The sequence below is a fragment of the Symphodus melops genome (assembly GCF_947650265.1).
Source record: "Symphodus melops genome assembly, chromosome: 15".
NCBI classification, from domain to species: Eukaryota; Metazoa; Chordata; class Actinopteri; order Labriformes; family Labridae; genus Symphodus; species Symphodus melops.
The window spans coordinates 305,946-328,046 of NC_136705.1; the positions used below are offsets into that span (position 1 = coordinate 305,946).

At 48.0% G+C, this 22,101-nt stretch overlaps 1 protein-coding gene across 4 annotated transcripts in view; it reads left to right on the forward strand.

Annotated features, from left to right (window-relative positions):
* Positions 1-22,101, forward strand: part of dntt (deoxynucleotidyltransferase, terminal) — a 121,175-nt gene that overhangs the window by 53,970 nt on the left and 45,104 nt on the right. Inside the window, exons 11-12 of one of the 4 annotated variants that reach the window (XM_079363348.1) lie at positions 6,836-7,517; positions 7,552-7,604. The exons of the other annotated variants lie outside the window; for them this stretch is intronic. Coding sequence (XP_079219474.1) covers positions 6,836-6,922 — 87 coding nt within the window. The 3' untranslated portion in view covers positions 6,923-7,517; positions 7,552-7,604. Of the gene's footprint in view, positions 1-6,835; positions 7,518-7,551; positions 7,605-22,101 lie in introns of those variants that run through there. 4 annotated transcript variants of the gene reach the window in all.

Consider the following 22,101-nt stretch of genomic DNA (forward strand, 5'->3'; position numbering starts at 1 on the left):
TGCTCCTTCACTGTATATCGTACTGCTCCTTCACTGTATATCATACTGCTCCTTTACTGTATATCATACTGCTCCTTCACTGTATATCATACTGCTCCTCTCCTTCACTGTATATCATACTGCTCCTTCACTGTATATCGTACTGCTCCTTCACTGTATATCATACTGCTCCTCTCCTTCACTGTATATCATACTGCTCCTTCACTGTATATCGTACTGCTCCTTCACTGTATATCGTACTGCTCCTTCACTGTATATCGTACTGCTCCTTCACTGTATATCATACTGCTCCTTTACTGTATATCATACTGCTCCTTCACTGTATATCATACTGCTCCTCTCCTTCACTGTATATCATACTGCTCCTTCACTGTATATCGTACTGCTCCTTCACTGTATATCATACTGCTCCTCTCCTTCACTGTATATCATACTGCTCCTTCACTGTATATCATACTGCTCCTTCACTGTATATCATACTGCTCCTTTACTGTATATCATACTGCTCCTTCACTGTATATCATACTGCTCCTTCACTGTATATCATACTGCTCCTCTCCTTCACTGTATATCATACTGCTCCTTCACTGTATATCGTACTGCTCCTTCACTGTATATCATACTGCTCCTTCACTGTATATCATACTGCTCCTTCACTGTATATCATACTGCTCCTTTACTGTATATCATACTGCTCCTTTACTGTATATCATACTGCTCCTTCACTGTATATCATACTGCTCCTCTCCTTCACTGTATATCATACTGCTCCTTCACTGTATATCGTACTGCTCCTTCACTGTATATCATACTGCTCCTTCACTGTATATCATACTGCTCCTTCACTGTATTAGTTGATTATATCTGGGATGTCTTTTTAAATCGTGGTCTCTTTTTCTCATGGAAACCTTCAGAGGCCATGAATCCACATGTTTAATTTTGCTCAGTTTTTCCATGATAACATTCTCCTTGTATTCATCACATTATTTTGCTTTTTTTCTGAAGATCTCGAGGGATGAACTCGTGATGATGGAAAGGTTACAGTTGTTGGACATGTTGAGAACAGTCCTCTCAGTTGCTCTTTCAGATTTCTGACTCTAAACAAAGAACTTCAGCCCGTAAGGTCCAAAGACAGGACTTACTCAGACCTCACATTCTGACCTGGTGTCAAAAGGACCTCTGGGTCTTTGAGGATCCGGTCTCAGGTGGACCTCTGAGCAGCTGAAGGATGGTTTCTGTTTCGTTCAGGGTGAACGGTGTCACATGATCTCGGGCTGTTTCGTTGGTGAGACGGTCAAAGAGCTCTCTGAAGCTCGCTGCGACACACTGCGTGTTTGTGTCTGTTAGATGATGTTTCCATGGATGCTTGCACACTGTTTGCTGATCAGAGGGTTAGGGTTAGGGTTAGAGGTGACTGAGGTGATGCACTTCCTGATCCCTCCGCTGTCTGTTTGTGTAACGATGCAGGGGCACAGGAAGTGGGCACACGATATCACCGTGTTAGGAGGATTACATTAATGAGCCGGGCTCCAACATGAGTCACAGTCTGAGATACAGGGAACTGTCCACTAAAGAGTCTCTGTCCAACGGCGGCTGAAGGAAATACACCACGCCTTCAATCAATCCGGCGTGGGAGGAGATAGCACTTAGAGCCACACGTTCCCGTTTTTCCAAAGTGGGAAAGTGTTCAGTGATGGAGAAGAGCTCTTTAACTCTGTGCATCACGACACATGTTGGAAATGAGGATGAAGCCCTGAAATGTCGTTTTTTGAAGTTATTGGATGTTTTGCTGAAATCTTGGCTGTTTGGTAAATCCATGAAAATAAGAGAAAATGAGGCTGAGCCTGTCTCCGTCTGCAGCAGCCACTCACACACACACACTCACACACACACACACACACACACACACACACACACACACACACACACACTCACACACACACACTCTCACACACACACACACACACACACACACACTCACACACACACACTCACACACACACACACACACACACACACACACACACACACACACACACTCACACACACACACTTTATTGCACCTTTTACTCCTCTGTGGGACTTTTCACATCACAGCCAGGTACCTAAATACAAAATGACAACCATCAAGAAAGACGAGCTTTGTGCCAGCACGCAGCCTGTCAGAAGCCTGTGTGCTCTGTTAGACCAATCAGCAGGCTGAATTCTGCGGCGTGCTGCTAGAACCCATCACAGCTCATTCACAGATGGTTCAAATGTGAATTTTTAGGTTGATCACAGTTTCCCTTGCAGACGGTTAGATTTGGACCATCTGATTGGTTAGATGGGTTCAGAAGTTTCCAAGCTCACGACTTTATTAATTTTAAGATGTCAGAAGTAGCAGTCAAAGCAACAGATTCCTCCAACGGACCTACCTAATATTATCATTCTTATATGGACGAGAGCAGAAAGGTCAAAACTCTTTATTTTGAAATCTTTGAAGTTGTCTTTCTGAGCGGTGATAGTTTTATAAAAAGGTAAAACAAACATCCCATCACCGGGCCTGGAACAGGAAGCCCTTCAGCTCTGCCACAAAGCCCGGAATTATTTATGAGAAAGTTCATTTATTGTTTTCATCAGGAGAGTGTTCAGTTCCATGCTCGACTCGTCATGTCTGAGACGACGTTCAGGAAGGAGAGGACACCGGCACCCCGGGACGCCAGCACCCCGGGACCCGTGACCCTGTGACCCCGGGACCCATGACCCTGTGACCCCGTGACTCTGTGACCCCGGGACCCGTGACACCGTAACCCCGTGACCCTGTGACCCCGGGACCCGTGACCCTGTGACCCTGTGACTCTGTGACTCTGTGACCCCGGAACCCGTGACACCGTAACCCAGTGACCCTGTGACCCTGTAACCCCGTGACACCGTAACCCCGTGACCCATGACCCCGTAACCCCGTAACCCCGGGACCTGTAAACCTGTGACCCCAGGACCCCGTGACCCGTGACCCTGTGACTCCAGGATCCGGGACCCAGTGACCCCGTGACCCTATGACCCCGTGACACCGTAACCCTGTGACCCCGTGACCAGCATGTTCTGAATCAGACTTTTTAATAAAGTATTACCTGAAGTGACTCATAAACAAGAACGGGACATTTTTACTTACAGTCACAGTCCTGGCGAGAGGCGGGGTCACACCCTGTTCTCCAGCCAATCACAGAGCTGACGTGCAGAGACACTCACACCTTCAGAGTCAGCAGGTAACCAGCATGTGTTTGGACTGGGGAGGAAGCCGGACTCCACACAGAGAGGCTCCTGACAGACTGGGATTCAAACCAGCAACCTCCTCGCTGAGAGGGGAGGAGCTAACCCCTGTGCAGTCTAATCCAGATGCAGCTCTCAGTGGTTTAACAAACTGTTATTGGTCATGTGACAGAATAAGAAGCAGCTTGTGTTAAAAACGAGACGCAGAGCACAGCGTCCGGCTGAGTGACATCACCGCCATGAGGGGCTATGAAGCCCCGCCCCTTTAAATGGTGTCACAGTATGTTTCTGATCATCATGGCGGAGCTTTTATTGCACCTCTCCCACTCTTCACTCTTCCTCTTTATTACTTCTGGGCAGCCTAATCAACTTGATAACTTTGATTTGCAAATGTTTACTCCTCCACGGGAGCAAAGCGCCATAACAGCGAGGATCTCATCGTTTCTGATTAGGAATTCATTACTGGCCGCCCGTCTGCCTCTCTGCCCGCCGCACCAGCTGATTAGCACGCCAGGAAGGAAAGGTAATGGCGAGAACAGTGAACTGGATAGTTGTTTTTATGGGCAGCGGTGCTTTATGACGCCTGCACTAATTGCTGGCGTGATTAGTGAGCTGTCGGCGCCCTCTGTGGTCGCTCGGCTGTCCTGTGAACCGAGCTGTGGCAGAGCGGATCACAGGGAAGAGTGGGCGTGGAGCCCATCGTTGCTGGAGGGAGACACGGGGGCATAATCGACTTCAGGCTCCTTGTTTTGCCTCCGTCAGCCGTTTCCTGTGCTGCAAGAAAGATAAATGAAGTTAAAAGCTGTCCGAGGTTCTTCCTGTTTTTAAAAGTGTCAGTGAGAAGAAGAAGGTCCAAATAAAGACGAGGCCGAGTTCAAAGAAAACATCATATTCTCAGGAAGGTTTCCTTGACCTGCTATTAAAGTGGACACTTCCCTGTGAATGTGTTTTTATTCAGTGTTAGTGAGAGGACAACATGTTGAGAGCTCTCTCTCTCTCTCTCTCTCTCTCTCCCTCTCCCTCTCTCTGTCTCTCTCTCTCTCTCTCCTCTCTCTCTCTCTGTCTCTCTCTCTCCCTCTCTCTCTCTCTGTCTCTCTCTCTCTCTCTCTCTCTCTCTCTCTCTCTCCCTCTGTCTCTCTCTCTCTCTCTCTCTCTCTCCCTCTGTCTCTCTCTCTCTCTCCCTCTCTCTCTCTCTCCCTCTCCCTCTCTCTCCCTCTCCCTCTCCCTCTCCCTCTCCCTCTCTCTCTCTCTCTCAGCGTGACCTCCATGTTTCAGCTTTTCATACACGCTGCGGTGGAGGAGACCGTCAGCACTCCTTTTGTTACAGCATGTTATTTGAATGACTTTGCATCAGGTTGAGTTTGCATGCTTCTCTGTGTCACAGCTCTCTCTCTCTCTCTCTGTCTCTCTCTCTCTCTCTCTCTGTCTCTCTCTCTGTCTCTCTCTCTCTCTCCCTCTCTCTCTCTCTCTCTCTGTCTCTCTCTCTCTCTCTCTCTCTCTCTCTCTCTCTCCCTCTCTCTCTCTCTCTCTCTCTGTCTCTCTCTCTCCCTCTCTCTCTCTCTCTCTCTCTCTCTGTCTCTCTCTCTCTCTGTCTCTCTCTCTCTCTCTGTCTCTCTCTCTCTCTGTCTCTCTCTCTCTGTCTCTCTCTTTCTGTCTCTCTCTCTCTCTGTCTCTCTCTCTGTCTCTCTCTTTCTGTCTCTCTCTCTCTCTGTCTCTCTCTGTCTCTCTCTCTCTCTCTCTCTCGCTCTGTCTCTCTCTCTCTCTCTCTGTCTCTCTCTCTCTCTCTCTCTCTCTCTCGCTCTCTCTCTCTCTCTCTCTCTCTCTCTCTCTCTCTCTCAGAGTTATCTCAGATGAAATAATGAATCTCAGGGTTTCTTATCTGGTTCTGTCATGTGAACCATCAGCAGTACCAAGCCTGTGGGTGAGTATCTGACCTCTGACCTTTGCTGCATGTCCTGGCTTTGGTAGTTCTGATATCTAGCCTAGTTTTCTCCGTGTCCTTGTGACGGCAGCTGTCCAGGTTTCCCGCCGTCTCTTGTGATGTGTCAGCTGAGCTGGTCTCAGCCGGGCAGGCAGCCACGTCCATCAAGCGGCGATCAAGCGGCGTGCCGGGTGGCAGAGAGACGATGACGGGCAGCAGAGAAGGGCCAGATGTTGTGCAGGAACTGATGTGTGTTCACGTCCACCAGGGATGTCATTACGCAGCGGACACAGAAACATGTCGCTGATTAGCAGCTTATTAAGTCAAGGACAGCGGCTCGCAGCACCAGGCTCGGCTTCCATTCTGGCTGGTAGTGCTGAAGGTTTGCCAGCCGCACAGAACCTGAGCGTGTCCTTCTAATAACCCACCGTTCTTTAACTCCAAGCTCCTGATACAGCTCTGAAATGAATTCAGCTTTTTCCATTTGAAGTTCACCTAAAGGCAAGAACACGGCGGCACACCAGGTTGTGGATTTAACACAGGAGGTTGTGCAAAGTAAATAAAGCAGTGTGTCCCTGAGGGCGTGTGGACAGCACAGCAGAAAGACGGCCTCAGCCCTGATCCAGGACTACGGTTAAATTGGTAACACGGAGAATCTCATCAGTGGCCTTTGTGTTCCCTTTTGTTGGATATCCTGCAGTGGATTGACTCTAAATCCCTCAGGCTTGTATCACCTGTGTGTGTAATAGAGAGGAGCGTGCTGTGCGTCTGCACGTCATGTGACCTGAGCAGTGAATGTGCTCAGGGTTCAGATGGATCCTCTCGTGATGAGATTCTCTTCACTTTTTTTATTCAGACAAAATGACAGTAAGAAAATCAGCTCCAAACACTGAAACAGGAATCACTCCTTATTAATATTGATCATCTCATACATGGTGGCAGTCAGTGATGACGCAGAGATGGAACTGTAAATGTGCTCGGTTGGATTTATGAGTGACATGCAGGAAGGAGCCACAGGTGGGATTTGAACCCGGTACTTTGCACGTGTGTCCGTGTGTCTGGAGGTGAGGGAGACGCCGTTCTCCAGGAGGAGTAACAGAAGGATGTTTTGTAGTCATGTCTTCCTTTATTCTGGGATTAGCATCGACTCAGGAATATAAACGGGAAACTTCTGATCCTTAAAGCAACAACTTGAACTTAAATTAGGTTTGAAAGAGAAAGAAAGAGGTGTGACGTGGGTGGAGCTTCATGTAGCATGCACGCCATGCTGCACGGCTAACCTGTCAGTAGTCTGCCTCCGGCTCGCAGCGGGAGCCGGCGTGCTCTCGGATGTTCTGCCATGTCTTGGTAACGTGTCAGGCCCACTTTAGCACTTGAAGGCAGGATGTGTCAGAATCAGACTCTTTCCTCCCAAGGTGAGTCAGGCGCCGCCAACACTTCTACGTCGCTCTCTGCACGCCGCTGGTGTTCGGCCCTGTGGTGGTTTGTCTGCAGAAGAGTGCGACCACTGAGAGCAAGCTTGGAGGGTTTGATGACGCTCAGATGTAAATCTGTACCTCGGTGAGGGTTCATGTGGGTACGAGACAAACAAGCAGAGCCTGAATGAAGAATCTGTGTGTGAAGACGTTTCCCTTCATGTTCTCTGTTTGTTTATCCTCTGTGTAGAAAGACTTCCTGGCAGCTACGACTGAAAAGGACATCTTTGCCCATCTGGGTCTCGAGTACATCGAGCCTTGGCACAGAAATGCGTAGGCCCGGGCTCCTCGCTGGCTGGATGAGACCGTGTGTGAACATCAGCGTTTCTCCCATCTGCTTCCCACTCGCCGGCTCTCTCGGGATTCTCTTCCAAACTGCTTTTGATTCCCCAACAGTTTTGTGTTGTTGTTGTTGCAGTTTTTGTTGTTGATGTTGTCGAGATGACAAGCTGCTGTATGATTCATAATTCTGCTTATTGTTTGTTATCGGGTAAACACTCTCGCATTCACGGGAAGCCTGTCTCTAAGTGTTGTAATCAGCAGAAGGACACAAAGAGGATAATACGCCTGAGACGCATGTTTCAAAGGAACGCAGACGGAGGCCAGCTGAGATGGAAGGGGTGACCACAGAGAGAGAGAGAGAGGGCGAGCGAGAAGACAGGAAACGATGAAAGAAGCGAAGGGGAAGGAGCTTTTGTCGAATGTTGTAATCACCCTCCTCCTGGCTGGACGTGAAGCGGAGCCAGGACTCCGGAGGACTGAGAGGCGGGTAATGAGCTTCACCATTTAGCCTTCGTCCACCGGAGATCATTTAGCTGCCGCAGGCTGCGCTCTCGTCCCACAATGATTCCCTTCCTGAGAAACGAGACGCCGTCAGCTGCAGCAGGAAATCATGACGAAAGAGAGATCAGCATTCAGCACAACATCCTGTGATTGGACTCTGGCTTGTCTTTGTGTTTTTTCTTTGGTAGCAAAATGATCAATAAATCAAGTTGATGATAAGAATAAGTTTGATCCTTGTGGGGAGGGTGACGTGTCCACACATCCAGCAGCTTGTTATGGACATACAGACTGTAAGAAGGGTTTTCACACACTGACAGACTCGTCACATTTTCAACAGTCAGAAGTTATGAATGAAATCCTTCTCATATACATACATGTGTTACCACGTGTTTAAGTTCATTCAGGTGATAAACGTGGTATTCACAACAGAATGAGTTTAACAAAGCACTGCACGCTCCATGTGGCTCTATGATACAGAAACATGGGGTTAACCTTGAACCTGAGTGATGTCACAGCTCAGATATGAAGAAGGCAGAGGAAGTGGTGATCTTAAAGAACGTTCCCCTCATTAGTCTCTCAGCGTGACGACTCATGGGCTAAGACTCAGGTAAGATTCTTTCCTCCTGCCCTGATGTCTCCAGCCCACTTACCCATGATGCTCAGGGTTACCCCACAGTGACAGCAGAGGCCGGATCACCCTATTTAAAGATGTTTAAGTAGAGCAGTCCGTCCTCCCTCTTGGTCTGGGACTTCCTTGCTGTGATGCTGTCAGCCTCCATCTTTAAAGGCCCTGGGTGTCACTGTGAGCGAGATGGAGCGAGCGGCGGGTTCAAGTCTTACCATGCTGGCAGGAAAACAGAAAAGCTCAAACTGACCCCAGTAAATCTGAACGTGGCCGAGTCTCTGTTTCTTAATTGTTTCTCAAGTGCAAATTGAATCTTCTTTCACATTTAATATTCACGGGAGTAAAGAGAGGCTGCAGCGCTCCATTTAACAATTCAAACGTCTTTGTTTTGAGAGTATTCAACTGTTTCTGTAGCTGAAAGCTAGCTAACACCATCCAGGCTAAGTGTCCCAGTGGAGCGATACGTTCACCACACGTCAAAGATTAAGATTGGAGATCAATATTCTGATAGCTGTGAATGACTAACATTTATATATGAGCAGACATTTAAATCTCATCATGACTTTGAAATGTTTCATCATGGACCTACATGAAGGCGGTGTATATATTAAAGGTGATTCCCTCAACAGCATATATATATATATATATATACACACCACATACCACAGTGTAAAAATACTGAAGTACATGAGCTTTTTCTGACGGGTGGAAAAACTTCACAGGTTGAAATCGATTTTTCATGAAAGTCTCAGATTGAACTGAGCGGCTCTCTAATCAGGCGTCACGTCACCTTTCTTTAGAAGAAGCAGCAGACAGAGATGCTCGTGAAGGCCATCTTTTAATCAGTGACATCCTCCGAGCAGTGCAGAATAAAAAGAGTCTCATCATCATTAATACTGCTCTGGTGCTAAATTATGTTTGTATACAAAGAGAAGAAGCACAATACTAAACCGTGCAAACTGGAAGTCCAGCAAAGATTCCCCATCTACTTTATTCCCCAGTTTCATTTCCTCCCAGTAAAACACCTCATTGGCTTTTATTGTAATGAGCTTAAAAGTACCAAAACAAAAGCAGGGTTTCAGGGGAGTGCTAACCGTTATCAGGCGCTGCTGTAATTGTTGTTGTTCTAAACAGGCTAAATATTTGTAGAAGCAATGACTTGACAAATTCTATTAACTCATTATAGTCCAAATTTCAATCTCGCTGGGTGAAATTGTTTTTTTACTGAGGTCCAACTCGAAAGCCTCAAATCCAACTTATTTGTTTATTCATCACTCAGCCAATCACATCGTCCATTTTCCATGCAAATCGCTGCCTTTGGCTCCTTGCAGTCTGGCGAACACTCCCCTCTTTGCATGCTGGATGTTTGAGGTCTGACTGAGATGACAGATGTGTGAATAATAAAAAATTGCTTGCAAGAATTTGCATAAAAGTGCTTTGATTTACTGACAAAAACTGTATTCTGCTATCCAATCAGTTTTCATTTCTACCTTTGCAATCATTTCCACCCCCCGTTTTCTCTCACTGACATTTTTGGCCCAAAAGCTTTCAATCAGTCACAGTATGACAACTGTTCTTTTAGCCAATCCAAATCCATCATGGCACAGGAGCTTTATATTGACATTTTGATTGGGGATGCTTGCCAAGTCTCACTCATTCTGTGTCTCTTAAAATGGAAACCTCACTGCTTTTACTAAGCATGAGCGATGGGACCGAGTCATTGATGGATGAGCGACCTAAAGGCCAGAGCCTCTGCTTCCATTCAAACTACTTTATGTTTTTAAAAGTCAACCAAACAGCTTTTAAGAGACAATAACACAAGAAAGATGAGAAATTACCATAAACAGGATTCAAAAGGGTCAGAGACATCAAACAACCACGCCGAGACATTACAACACAAAGATCCAAAAATAACTCAAATCATGCAAAAAGTTAAAAGAGAAGTTGAGTAACTGTGAAAACAGAATTAACCACAGACGCCAAAAGACAACAAACATCATAATCTACCACAAAGGGTTAAATTATAGGGCGCTGATGGCTGAGCAGGTAGGTCTGTCCTTCATGTCCCTCATGTCCATGTCCTTCATGTCCCTCATGTCCCTCATGTCCTTCATGTCCCTCATGTCCCTCATGTCCTTCATGTCCCTCATGTCCCTCATTTCCCTCATGTCCTTCATGTCCCTCATGTCCTTCATGTCCCTCATTTCCCTCATGTCATTCATGTCCCTCATGTCCTTCATGTCCCTCATGTCCTTCATGTCCTTCATGTCAATCATGTCCCTCATTTCCCTCATGCCCTTCATGTCCCTCATGTCTGTCATGTCCTTCATGTCCTTCATGTCTCATGTCCCTCATGTCCTTCATGTCTCATGTCCTTCATGTCCTTCATGTATTTCATGTCCCTCATGTCCTTCATGTCCCCATGTCCTTCATGTCCCCCATGTCTCATGTCTCTCATGTCCTTCATGTCTTGCATGTCCTTCATGTCCCTCATGTCCTTCATGTCCCTCATGTCCCTCGTGTCCCTCATGTCCCTCATTTCTCTCCCTCATGTCCCTCATGTCCTTCATGTCCCCATGTCCTTCATGTCTCTCATGTCTTTCATGTCCCTCATGTCCTTCATGTCTCTCATGTCCCTCATGTCTTTCATGTCCCTCATGTCCTCCATGTCCCTCATGTCCCTCATGTCCCTCATTTCTCTCCCTCATGTCCCTCATGTCCCTCATGTCCTTCATGTCTCATGTCCTTCATGTCTCTCATGTCCTTCATGTCTCATGTCCTTCATGTTTCATGTCCCTCATGTCCTTCATGTCTCATGTCCTTCATGTCTCATGTCCCTCATGTCCTTCATGTCTCATGTCCTTCATGTCCCTCATGTCCTTCGTGTCCTTCATGTCTCATGTCCCTCATGTCCTTCATGTTTCATGTCCCTCATGTCCTTCATGTCCTTCATGTCCTTCATGTCTCATGTCCTTCATGTCCCTCATGTCCTTCATGTCTCATGTCCCTCATGTCCTTCATGTCCTTCATGTCTCATGTCCCTCATGTCCTTCATGTCCTTCATGTCTCATGTCCCTCATGTCCTTCATGTCTCATGTCCCTCATGTCCTTCATGTCCCTCATGTCCTTAGTAGTATCTAAATATGGGCAAAGAACGAAACTCCTTTAGACAGTAGGATGCAAATGAACATAAATGTGTCCTCAGGGATTAATATAACCAATAACGATATGATTGCAGTGCGTTGCTCCACTTGCTCCTGCTGATGCTTTTGCTTATCTTCAGAATAAATTTAGTAAGAAAAGCTTGGAAAAAATCTGCTTGTTCAAAATGAAGAAATACTGTGATGAAGTGAAGCAGCCAGCCTGTGAGAGAGACAACCAACAACCAGCAACAGAAGCAAGCTGCCAACACACACACAGTTACAAGTATGTAAAAGCAACATAAGCAGAGTGACGGCCCGCTGTCTCATCGCTCAGTTAGAGAAGAAGTCAGGGTCAGATATGATGAGGAGGACACGTGCGTCTCCAGAGATGCTCTGAAGATAGAAGTGTCACTTTTCTCTCAAAGTTACGTGACAAAAGGTCGCCACCAACAACGAGTGAGTACGCGTGTCATGAGCATCATTGTGTGAATGAAATGACACATGGACCCCACGCAGTTTGATTATTATTTAAATCATTAATGTAGTGAACATCAGCCATCTGTCCTTTTCCGTCAGACTTCCAGGAGAGGACGGATATAGATCAGGACCAAACACTGAAAATGTCGGAGCTCCTTGAACAAACTTTCCATTGTATGAGAAGACAGTGATTTATTGTCTCTACTGTAGGGGTTTGAATGCATGTGTTGGGGCCAGTCGGAGCCAATGGGGGGAGGTGACAGAATAAGGACACTGTGTCTCCTTGCCTCTCAAGGCCTGTCACAACGTCAGCTCGAGCAGAGAGAAGAGGAGGCGATGCATGGCTCCAGCCAGAGAGAGAGACAGACGAGTTCACCGCACTTCTGCACACATCTTCTTTAGCTTGCTTCAAGTGATCTTCATGTAGAGACGTATAAGATGACGGGCTGGGATAAATAAAAACAGCTTTAGTTTAATTCCCACTGAGAATAAAGCAAAAGACGCGCCCTGTTTAATTTCAGTCATGAGAAGACATGACAGATTTTTGTGAAGTGACGATGTTGAAAAGTGATCTGAGGGATAAACTCCCTGTGACTGTTTAAACTCAATAAGTGCAGACTGGTGAGAAGAACAACAACAAACTTTCCTCTGATAAATGACCTGCGTCCCTGGTTTTAGGGAGGGCGGACACTTTTCAGTTTCCCTCCTCCACAGGTGGTGAAGAGGATGAAGAGGAGGCAATGAGCCATCTGCTGCGACTCGTCAGCAGACTCCCCTCGTCCCTCCTCCCTCCGCTCCAGTCTGAGCTGTTTGTCTTTGTTGGAGAGAGTATGCAAAGCTTTCCCTGCAGTATGTCAGTCTGTGCTGCACCTGTCCTTCCCTCTGTGTGTCCATGTCACAAAGTATGTGAGAGTCTGTTTTCATGACCTTATGTTAAATCTCCCCAACACTGCGTCCTCTTTGTGTTTTAGCTCGACTGACCGGGCTGATGCTCGATCTCTGCTGCCCTCACACGCTTCCTAACCAGCGTTGGAGCGGCTCCCCTCAGGACGCCGGCTCCAGCTCGTCTTCAGACGGAGCAGCTTCTGTATCAGGATGCTAATGAGGTGCTGCTGTTCATTATGTGGCTCTTTGAATGCAGGGCCAACCATTTAACCCCGTCCAGCCCGCTTCTCGACCCCCACGTATTTTTAGGCCTCACCTCATTTCATGCTGAATAAACGTTCACGCCTGGCCACCCTCGAGGGCCACGCCACTCGCCACCCTGATGGAACGAGAGGAAGCTCTTCACAGTCCGGTCCTTTTGGAAATCCTCCCGCCTTTCTTAAAGGTAAAGTGATGCTTTATCGTAGGCACATGTGTAGCTGCATCCTCCATCTGTTTCAAGGTGAGTTTAGAAGAAGATCTTTGTGAAATCAGCTGCACAGCTCTCCATGACACTTTGAATTCCTAATGAATGTAAGCTGTGTTTCACCTCCTCCCTTATAATTGCATCAGTCGAACCCTACACCAGCTGAGCGTTGCATATTGATCTTTGTGAGAAGCTTGTGAGAGGCTCCAGCTCCTCCTCCTAACACACAGAAAACAACTGTTTAACGAGGTGTCTCTGATGGCGTCACGCTGTCTCCTAGCAACAGTGAGCGTGTTTCTTCAAACATGAAAACACCTTAAAGCGATAACAGCCGTCTCCTTTGACCCCCTGAAGCACAACAAGCTGTGAACTCCTCTTTTTTCTGGATTAATGGACAACTACAGCGACAGCATCTCGTTACGAGCACTAAAGTGACCCTCTCCTTCCTCACAACCAATCAGATCCTCCGTCCACAATGTGCTCTTTATTCATCTTTAAGACTGAACACGAGCTAAACATCTCACTCATCACAGGTTCAGGATCACACTGGTCCCTCTGTGGATCCTCAGGCACGGTATCCTCCAATCCACCGCAAGCATGCCGCAGCAACTTCCCTCCAATCAGAGGCCAGAGTTCAGCGTGTCCTCGATCAAGGCCGGAGACAAACAAAATGAATAGACAGTGAGTCATCAGGTCTGGTTCTTATAACGTGAACATCTTTGATCCGTCAGGTTAAGGATCATAGCCTTCCCGTGCACACACTCGATGCACCGTGCATTAGCCCCGCCCATTCACTGGAGGCGAGCGCTCCTGATGATATCCTGCTGCGTTCTTACCTCTCTGCCGGGGGCAGCAGGAGAAACTCTGGATAAAGTCAGAAGGAACATTGGCGCCTTCTGCTCAGCCTCCAGTCTCTGATTTCATCCCAAACATCAGTGCGCTCTAAACTCTAGCGAGCAGATTACAGGGACGATGTCCTCTGATAAGCTCTCATTATGTCAATCTCAGTGCTTGCTCCTGTTTCATGGATGTCAGCTGGGAGACTAATGTGAATCCTGAGGCCTTTTTAATTGTCAGTGTGGCACATTGAGTCCCTGTCCTACTTCTTTTGATTGAATTCATCAACACGCCGCCTTTCATTCACAGGAGAGCTCGCCGTGGGGCGGTTTGTGCCTGTGGTCAAACCTGGGTCCTGTGAGAGCTGGGCACGCAGCGAACAGCAGGTCGAGGGGTCAAACAGTCTCACATTCGACTCCTCTTCCTTCTCTTTGTCTGACGCTCCCCTCATCTCACTGTTGCTAGCGGTTAGCATAGCAGTGGAAGCTGACGGTCATGTGTTTGAGCTCTGTTCTTATCGAGGGTTGATGAAGAACCTTGTGTGAACATGTTCTCATGACAGAGTTTATAACCAGCCTCAGTTTCTCTGGATGTCACAAAGGAGATGATAACGGAGTAAATGGATTAATGTCCTCCCAAACATAACGACTTTATAATGTCAGGGTTCCTGAGACTGCTGTGTTTGACAACGTGAATAAAATGACACTTCATTTGACATCCAGATATCCAACAGACTCAACCTCACACAAAGGACAATGACTTCTAATCAAAACGAGGGAGGACGCCATCCTCGGGTTGTTCGACCTCTCCTGTCACGACCGCACGAGAGTACTAGTGATTTGTGATTGGAGTTTTTAAAGGAGCCTGAACAGACTTTTTTCTCCTCGCACTAAAACATAAAAAGATTAGCTTCACAGCTAATATTCCTGAGATCTTCGTCAATGAATTTCCATTTGCCATCCAGTGAATGTTGTTTGTGACCCTGTGGACAAATCAAGATTCAGAAAACATCTGTACGTGTTTTACTGATCTGAGTGAGATGTCTGTCCTTTAAGAGTGCAGCTTTGTAAAGTGCAGGTCCATTCAGCGTGCTGTAAGGTCAGAGTCAGAACTCCTCCTCCTCACTAATCCTTTACATGGAGCTGACTGTGTTTACTGCAGCTGACATCTTTAACTGCTGCTCACATCCTTCATCCTGCTCAGTGTCTTTCATTCAAATAAAAACACCTCTTCAAGTCAGGGTCGCTCATTTCCCTTTCACAAACACCTTTTCAGGTTCAGGTTTCACAACTTTAGGTCCTGACAGACATTAATAACTCAGGTTCTCTGAAAAAGGAACAAAGTAAATCCATCATCTGTATCAGTTTGTAAGTCTGTAAATGAAGTTTGTAAGTTCTCTGATGAACCAATCACAGCCTCCCTGCTCGTTCTCTACCTCTTGAGTGCTCGAGCTCACACTCAAAGCTCGTCACCGATGACAGAGTTTATCCTGAGAGGGGAGGGGCGTGGCTTTAGAGGGAGCACAGGGGAGGGGCGTGGCTTTAGAGGGAGCACAGGGGAGGGGCGTGGCTTTAGAGGAAGCACGGGGGAGGGGCGTGGCTTTAGAGGAAGCACGGGGGAGGGGCGTGGCTTTAGAGGGAGCACAGAGGGGAGGGGCGTGGCTTTAGAGGAAGCACAGAGGGAGGGGCGTGGCTTTAGAGGGAGCACAGACGGGAGGGGCGTGGCTTTAGAGGGAGCACAGAGGGGAGGGGCGTGGCTTTAGAGGAAGCACAGAGGGAGGGGCGAGGCTTTAGAGGGAGCACAGAGGGGAGGGGCGTGGCTTTAGAGGAACCACAGGGGGAGGGGCGTGGCTTTAGAGGGAGCACAGGGGGAGGGGCGTGGCTTTAGAGGGAGCACAGAGGGGAGGGGCGTGGCTTTAGAGGGAGCACAGAGGGGAGGGGCGTGGCTTTAGAGGGAGCACAGAGGGGAGGGGCGTGGCTTTAGAGGGAGCACAGAGGGGAGGGGCTTGGTGCAGAGTTGTTTCATGTGACATCTGGAGCTGTTGTGTTATAGCAGCTTATCATAGTTATTACTGTATTTCTCTGAGTGCAAACAATGACAACAATGGCAGGAACTTTTCACCCCCAGAGAGGGGCGACTCTGACTTCTATCCCTCATCATATCTCCAACAATGCTGGGAACACGTCAGACTCTGCAGGCTGCACGCTGACAGCTGCAGCTAACTCACTTTGCTTCATTTTGTTCGCTGCTAACGGCTCATGGGATGATCGCCACGGCGCAGCAGCTTTAATCATATTCGTCTGCCTTCAAAGGAGATATTGCTTTTTCTCACAGTTTATTGGCTGGGTGCAGGAGGGGCGTGTGTGTGTGACAGTAAAATGGTAGAGGATTCAGGACTGTGCTGTGTGTGTGTGTGTGTGTGTGTGTGTGTGTGTGTGTGTGTGTGTGTGTGTGAGGCTGCTGGGTGTCATAGGTGGCCGGGGGACATGTATCATTGATCTGCCACTCGGGGCTTCCTGTACACTGACTGGCATTAAAATGATCCATGGCCTCTTTCCCAGGCTAATACCAGCACTATTGAGATATCAGACTGCTGTTTTCTGTTCCTGGCAACGGGACACACACACACACACACACACACACACACACACACACACACACACACACACACACACACACACACACACAGAGAAACGACAGGAGGAGAGAGTTATTCCACAGGGGCTGAGGTGATAATCTAATAGGAACATTTGTTTTTGTCTCCTGCTCATTCCTCACCTACTCGCCTCCTCACCTCCTCTTCCACCTCCTCCTTCCTCTCCTAATTCCTCTCCTCCTTCCTCTCCTTCCTCTCCTCCTTCCTCTCCTAATTCCTCTCCTCTTCCCTCTCCTCCTCCCTCTCCTAATTCCTCTCCTCCTCCTTCTCCTAATTCCTCTCCTCCTCCCTCTCCTCCTTCCTCTCCTCCTCCCTCTCCTCCTTCCTCTCCTCCTTCCTCTCCTCCACCCTCTCCTCCACCCTCTCCTCCACCCTCTCCTCCTCCCTCTCCTTCTTCCTCTCCTCCTTCCTCTCCTCCTTCCTCTCCTCCCTCTCCTCCTTCCTCTCCTCCTCCCTCTCCTCCTTCCTCTCCTCCTTCCTCTCCTCCACCCTCTCCTCCACCCTCTCCTCCTCCCTCTCCTCCTTCCTCTCCTCCCTCTCCTCCTCCCTCTCCTCCACCCTCTCCTCCTCCCTCTCCTAATTCCTCTCCTCCTCCCTCTCCTCCTCCCTCTCCTCCTTCCTCTCCTCCTCCCTCTCCTCCTTCCTCTCCTCCTTCCTCTCCTCCTTCCTCTCCTCCACCCTCTCCTCCAACCTCTCCTCCTTCCTCTTCTCCTTCCTCTCCTCCTTCCTCTCCTCCTCTCCTCCTCCCTCTCCTCCACCCTCTCCTTCCCACCTCCTCCCTCCTTCCCCCCCTCCCCACTCCCTCCCTCTCCTCCTTCCTCTCCTCTTCCTCTCCTCCCTCTCCTCCTCCTCTCCTCCACCCTCTCCTCCTTCCTCTCCTCCTTCCTCTCCTCCTTCCTCTCCTCCACCCTCTCCTCCTTCCTCTCCTCCTCCCTCTCCTAATCCTCTCCTCCTCCCTCTCCTCCTCCCTCTCCTCCTTCCTCTCCTCCTCCCTCTCCTCCTTCCTCTCCTCCTTCCTCTCCTCCACCCTCTCCTCCACCCTCTCCTCCTCCCTCTCCTCCTTCCTCTCCTCCTTCCTCTCCACCCTCTCCTCCTCCCTCTCCTCCTCCCTCTCCTCCTTCCTCTCCTCCTTCCTCTCCACCCTCTCCTCCTTCCTCTCCTCCTTCCTCTGTGGCGTATAAATAACAGTCTCATGACAGAGAAGTGTAACATTCACCATCTGGTGTATCCGTCGGTGTCTGCCTCAGTCACAGAGAGAGGCAGGAGCAGTATGTGTGTGTGTGGGGGGGGGGGGCAAGATGGGGGGGGGGGGGGGGGGGGGGGGGGGGGGGGGGGGGGGGGGGGGCATCACCTCACGAGGGATGGAAGCCAGAACACAATACTGTCAGCTTGTTTTTGACCCACTTAAACACAAAGTGAGACTTCTTGTTGAAAGCGTATTCGTCTCCTCTCGGAGTGTTAAAGCAGCGTTAATGTGAAGCTGCAGCATTATAAGGTTTATTATTACACAGATCCATATTTGATATTAATCACTGCTATCAAAGTGACTCATCATGGAGCAGGATGCACATGCAGGAGATTTGTGTACACGGAGGATTTAATTGTGTAAATGTCCTTCAGTTTGAGGCAGAAAATAGAAACAGTGAATTTCTAATGTTGTCATGTTTTCCTCTGTTGACACATCAGAACCTGAGGAAGAGGCTTCACTGTTTTCATCACGCTGATCGATTCTCTGAACAAAGCATGTTTGGAGGCTCGCTGCACAGAGCAGACATTACTATTGATCATGAAGACAGTCGATACCTCCAGCCAATGATTCATTTAGTTTATCACATCAACACTGTTTTCTTTTTTTTTTTTTTTTTTAAGGTTTATTTTTGGCCTTTTTTTGCCTTTATTGATAGGACAGTGGATAGAGTCGGAAACAGGGAGAGAGTGGGGAGAGACATGCGGGAAAGTGGCCACAGGCCGGACGCGAACCCGGGCCGCCCCGCGCGAGGAGCAAAGCCTCGCAACATGGTGCGCGCGCTGCCGCTGCGCTATCGGCGCCACCAACACTGTTTTCTTTGACTTCGTTGTCCTTTGATTCCTGAGTGACGCTTCCATCTGATGAGCTCATAAAGGCCACACCACAATGCTGTTATTAAAGGGGCAGCACGTAACTTCATACAAAACGAGACATTCACTGTCTGTTTCCTCTAAACATGTCTCAACAGTGAGTGATAACAAGAAGACAGCACAGGCTGACCAATGAGGAAGAGTTGAACCCACATGCATGTGTTTGGGTGGATGAAGACCTTTGATGGCTGGTGAGGGGATACTGGTAACTGGGTTCATATTGTTTACTGGTTTGTGTTGTGGCAGCTCATGTAATATATTGAACATTGGAAATCGAGCCGAGCCTCAAAACGTGCTCAAAAACGTCTCAGACTGAAAGTGCTCATTAGCGCCTACATGGTGACCACCTGCAGGGTGACCACCTGCAGGGTGAGACGCTCAGCTGTATGAGCACATTAACATGTCTGTCACTGATGTATGAAGCCTTCTCACAGGGAGGTTTAAAGGTGCTCAGACTGTAGACATGCTGCAGCTGGACATGTGTAGGTAACGTTTGAAATGATGAGCGACACCTTTCTGCACCTCATGTGTTGATTAAAGCTCTCACGCATCTCTTAGTGGGCCTCCTCTCCACTCGCCACGTCTTGCAGTGAAAATGACGACTCACAAATCCAGAGGTGTGCTGACACACTGGGTGTGTGAAACAGCAGACCCTGCTGAGTGGCAGAGAGGATCATGGGTAGGCAGATGAGGAGCGTAAGACCTTGCTCGTGGCGTGTTTGCTCAAACTAATAATCCTCAATAAACAGAGTAAACTCACAAAGTCAAATATTTATACCCCCACCTCTGATCCTCCCCCCGTGTGCACGCCGCTCTGGATAAATATATTAGCAGGGAGAAGTGTCGATAGAGTTTAATAACTGGAAGGTCAGACTCAATAATAATCCTCAGCCTCTAAAACAATCACATGTTTGTCAGTGTGGAGACGTTTAGCTTCACTCTGTCCGGCCTGATGCTGCTGGTTGGTTTGTGGAGAAACGACCAGATGTAGACGACAGGGTGTTGGAGCAGTGACGGCGTGAATGAAAACAGTCAGAGTTAGCTGGATGGTGAGATGCGTCATGACTGTGGCGGTTACACTTGACTTACATGAAGAATGTCAGGGAGCTTTAGAAGCTTTGCAGAACTCACACACAGAGTCAGGTCCATCAGACCGCCTCGTACCCGAGTCTGCTGCTCCAGCTCAGCAGCGTGTTTTAGATCTTTGTATTTTCTCAACACGTGTCGGTGTCTTCGCTCTGTGTTCAGTCTAAAGGAGCACTGACGGCGTGTGGCTGTGTGCTGACTCCTCGCAGGAGGGGGAACGACAGTCATTAGACGTTGTGTGTTTTCATGAGGACAAAGATGTTTTTGAAAGGAAACAGGACAAGGCTGATGTCCAGCTCATTGTGGTCAGTTTTCACTCTGGAGGAACAACCTGTCACTCAACCGTGAGCCCTGACGTGGTGGATTCACTCATCTGAGGGTTGCCATGGTGACGTTTAGTGGTGACAGAGTTCTCTTTCCAGCAGTTTGTAAAACACAGTGCAAGACTGTAATTGGTGTATTTTTATTCTCAGCCTCTCACATGACAGATATTTACAAACAAACTGAGTATTTAAACTATTTACAAACAAAAGACTAAACAGGAGCGACGAGTCTCCAACGCGCGTCTGCGTAACCAGAACTACACTAGCTCCAAGCTAGCAGCCATGTTTTAAACCAGAAGCCCCGCCCACTGAGCGTTATTTCAAACAAAACACATTTTCCCATGAGTTAACGTTGTTGAACCTCTCATGAGGCTGACGTCACATTGATTTATCCACGGCTGATTGAAGCATAAAAAGGCTCCTCTGATTGGATGCTGTTTAGTGTTTGGGCGGACGTGAGGAGAATTCTCCCAGAGGAGCGACGATGAACAACAGGGACCTCCTCAGCGCTGTATTTATTGGATCTTAATGCGTGACTCAAAGGCCTCTCCAGCAGTCATCATCTATTATGACTTTAATTATGACAACAGCAGCACGCTATGTAAGTGGAATAATCACATCGCTGGCTCTCAGTCTGACAGGCACGACGCTGCTCACCGCCATTTGTTTGGCGTCTTCAGGGCCTGTCTGTGACGGCTCACATGAAGGAGACAGAAGCTAATGGACTTTTTGTTCTGTTTATTTGACATTCAGTGAAGTCAGTGTGCAGATTAAATAGACTCAAAGTCCCCAGTTTGCTTTGAATGTATCTCGTATCTCATTAAAGTACAGCAGTCTGCTTCTGTGTTTAACATTGGGCCAATCAGATGTTCGACTCCTGCCAGGTCAAAGTGATTACAGAGCCTCACCTTGTTTGGAGACGATGGCTGAAACAGAGCTCATTGGCTAACACTGTGAAGTGCTTGATCAAACAACATGGTGCACATACAACATCTTCAAAGTCCTTCCAGACTTCCAGCTTGTTCAGAGTCGACACAACAATAGCTGCAAGCCTTGGATGGCGAGCAGACAGCGAGTCCCAGCCAGACCAGGATGGAGACTCTGGGTTTGCTCCGTCATTGGGCCCGAACCCTGCTGCCAACTGCACTGGAGCAGATGGTCCACTACCATACACAAGGAGTGCTCTCCCACAGGAAATGACCCAATATATGGCAACCATTTCCAAACATGTCAGCTTGAGCTGGCCTCGGATTTCCTGAGGTCATTTTCACTAGATGGTATAAAGAGAGGGAAAGGGGGGCGGAACTGAACTGGTTGGAGTCTGAGGAGTCCATGAAATGCAGACTGTGGCGGATTGAGACAGGCCTGACATGCTCTGGGACAGATTACATCAGCCCACTTCTACCTGCTGAGCTCGTGGCGTCTGAAAGGAGCGACATGGAGTGAAGGATTTAGGAGGATTAAAAGGACGTTAGTTCCACTGTGAATTCTCCCAGCTCGACTTTACAGCCCCTCTCCATTTCCATTAGCAATAACAGATGGCATGTAATGATGCAATTATTACATATTAACTTAAGATTGCACACAGTGAATCAAGATAAATACGTCTCTGCATCTTATTAGTTTCCATTACATTCAATCAACAGTTTGGATGGGTCTCATGACTGTAAATACAAACCACCTACGGACGCATGTGTTTTAGTTTGTGTCTCAGAATGAGTCAAGCACGTTGTTAAGATCATATATACACACACACACACACACACACACACACACACACACACAAGCTCACTCTACTCATTTCTTATTGATATTAAATAACGACGCCCTGTATGTCCTCAAGGACATTTTGTGTTACATTTATGATCTTTATTTTGTACTCTTATTGTATCTGCTGCTGGAACCTACATTTCCTGAGGGAGTCATCCCAAAGGATCAATAAAGTTTAGTCTAAGTCTAAGTCTAAGTCTATGGCCTGGGCCTCAGGCCGAGGATGAGATGAGGTCAACCCAAGGTCAAAAGCTCTTTGTCTTTTTATTTTTTCGATGATATTTGTC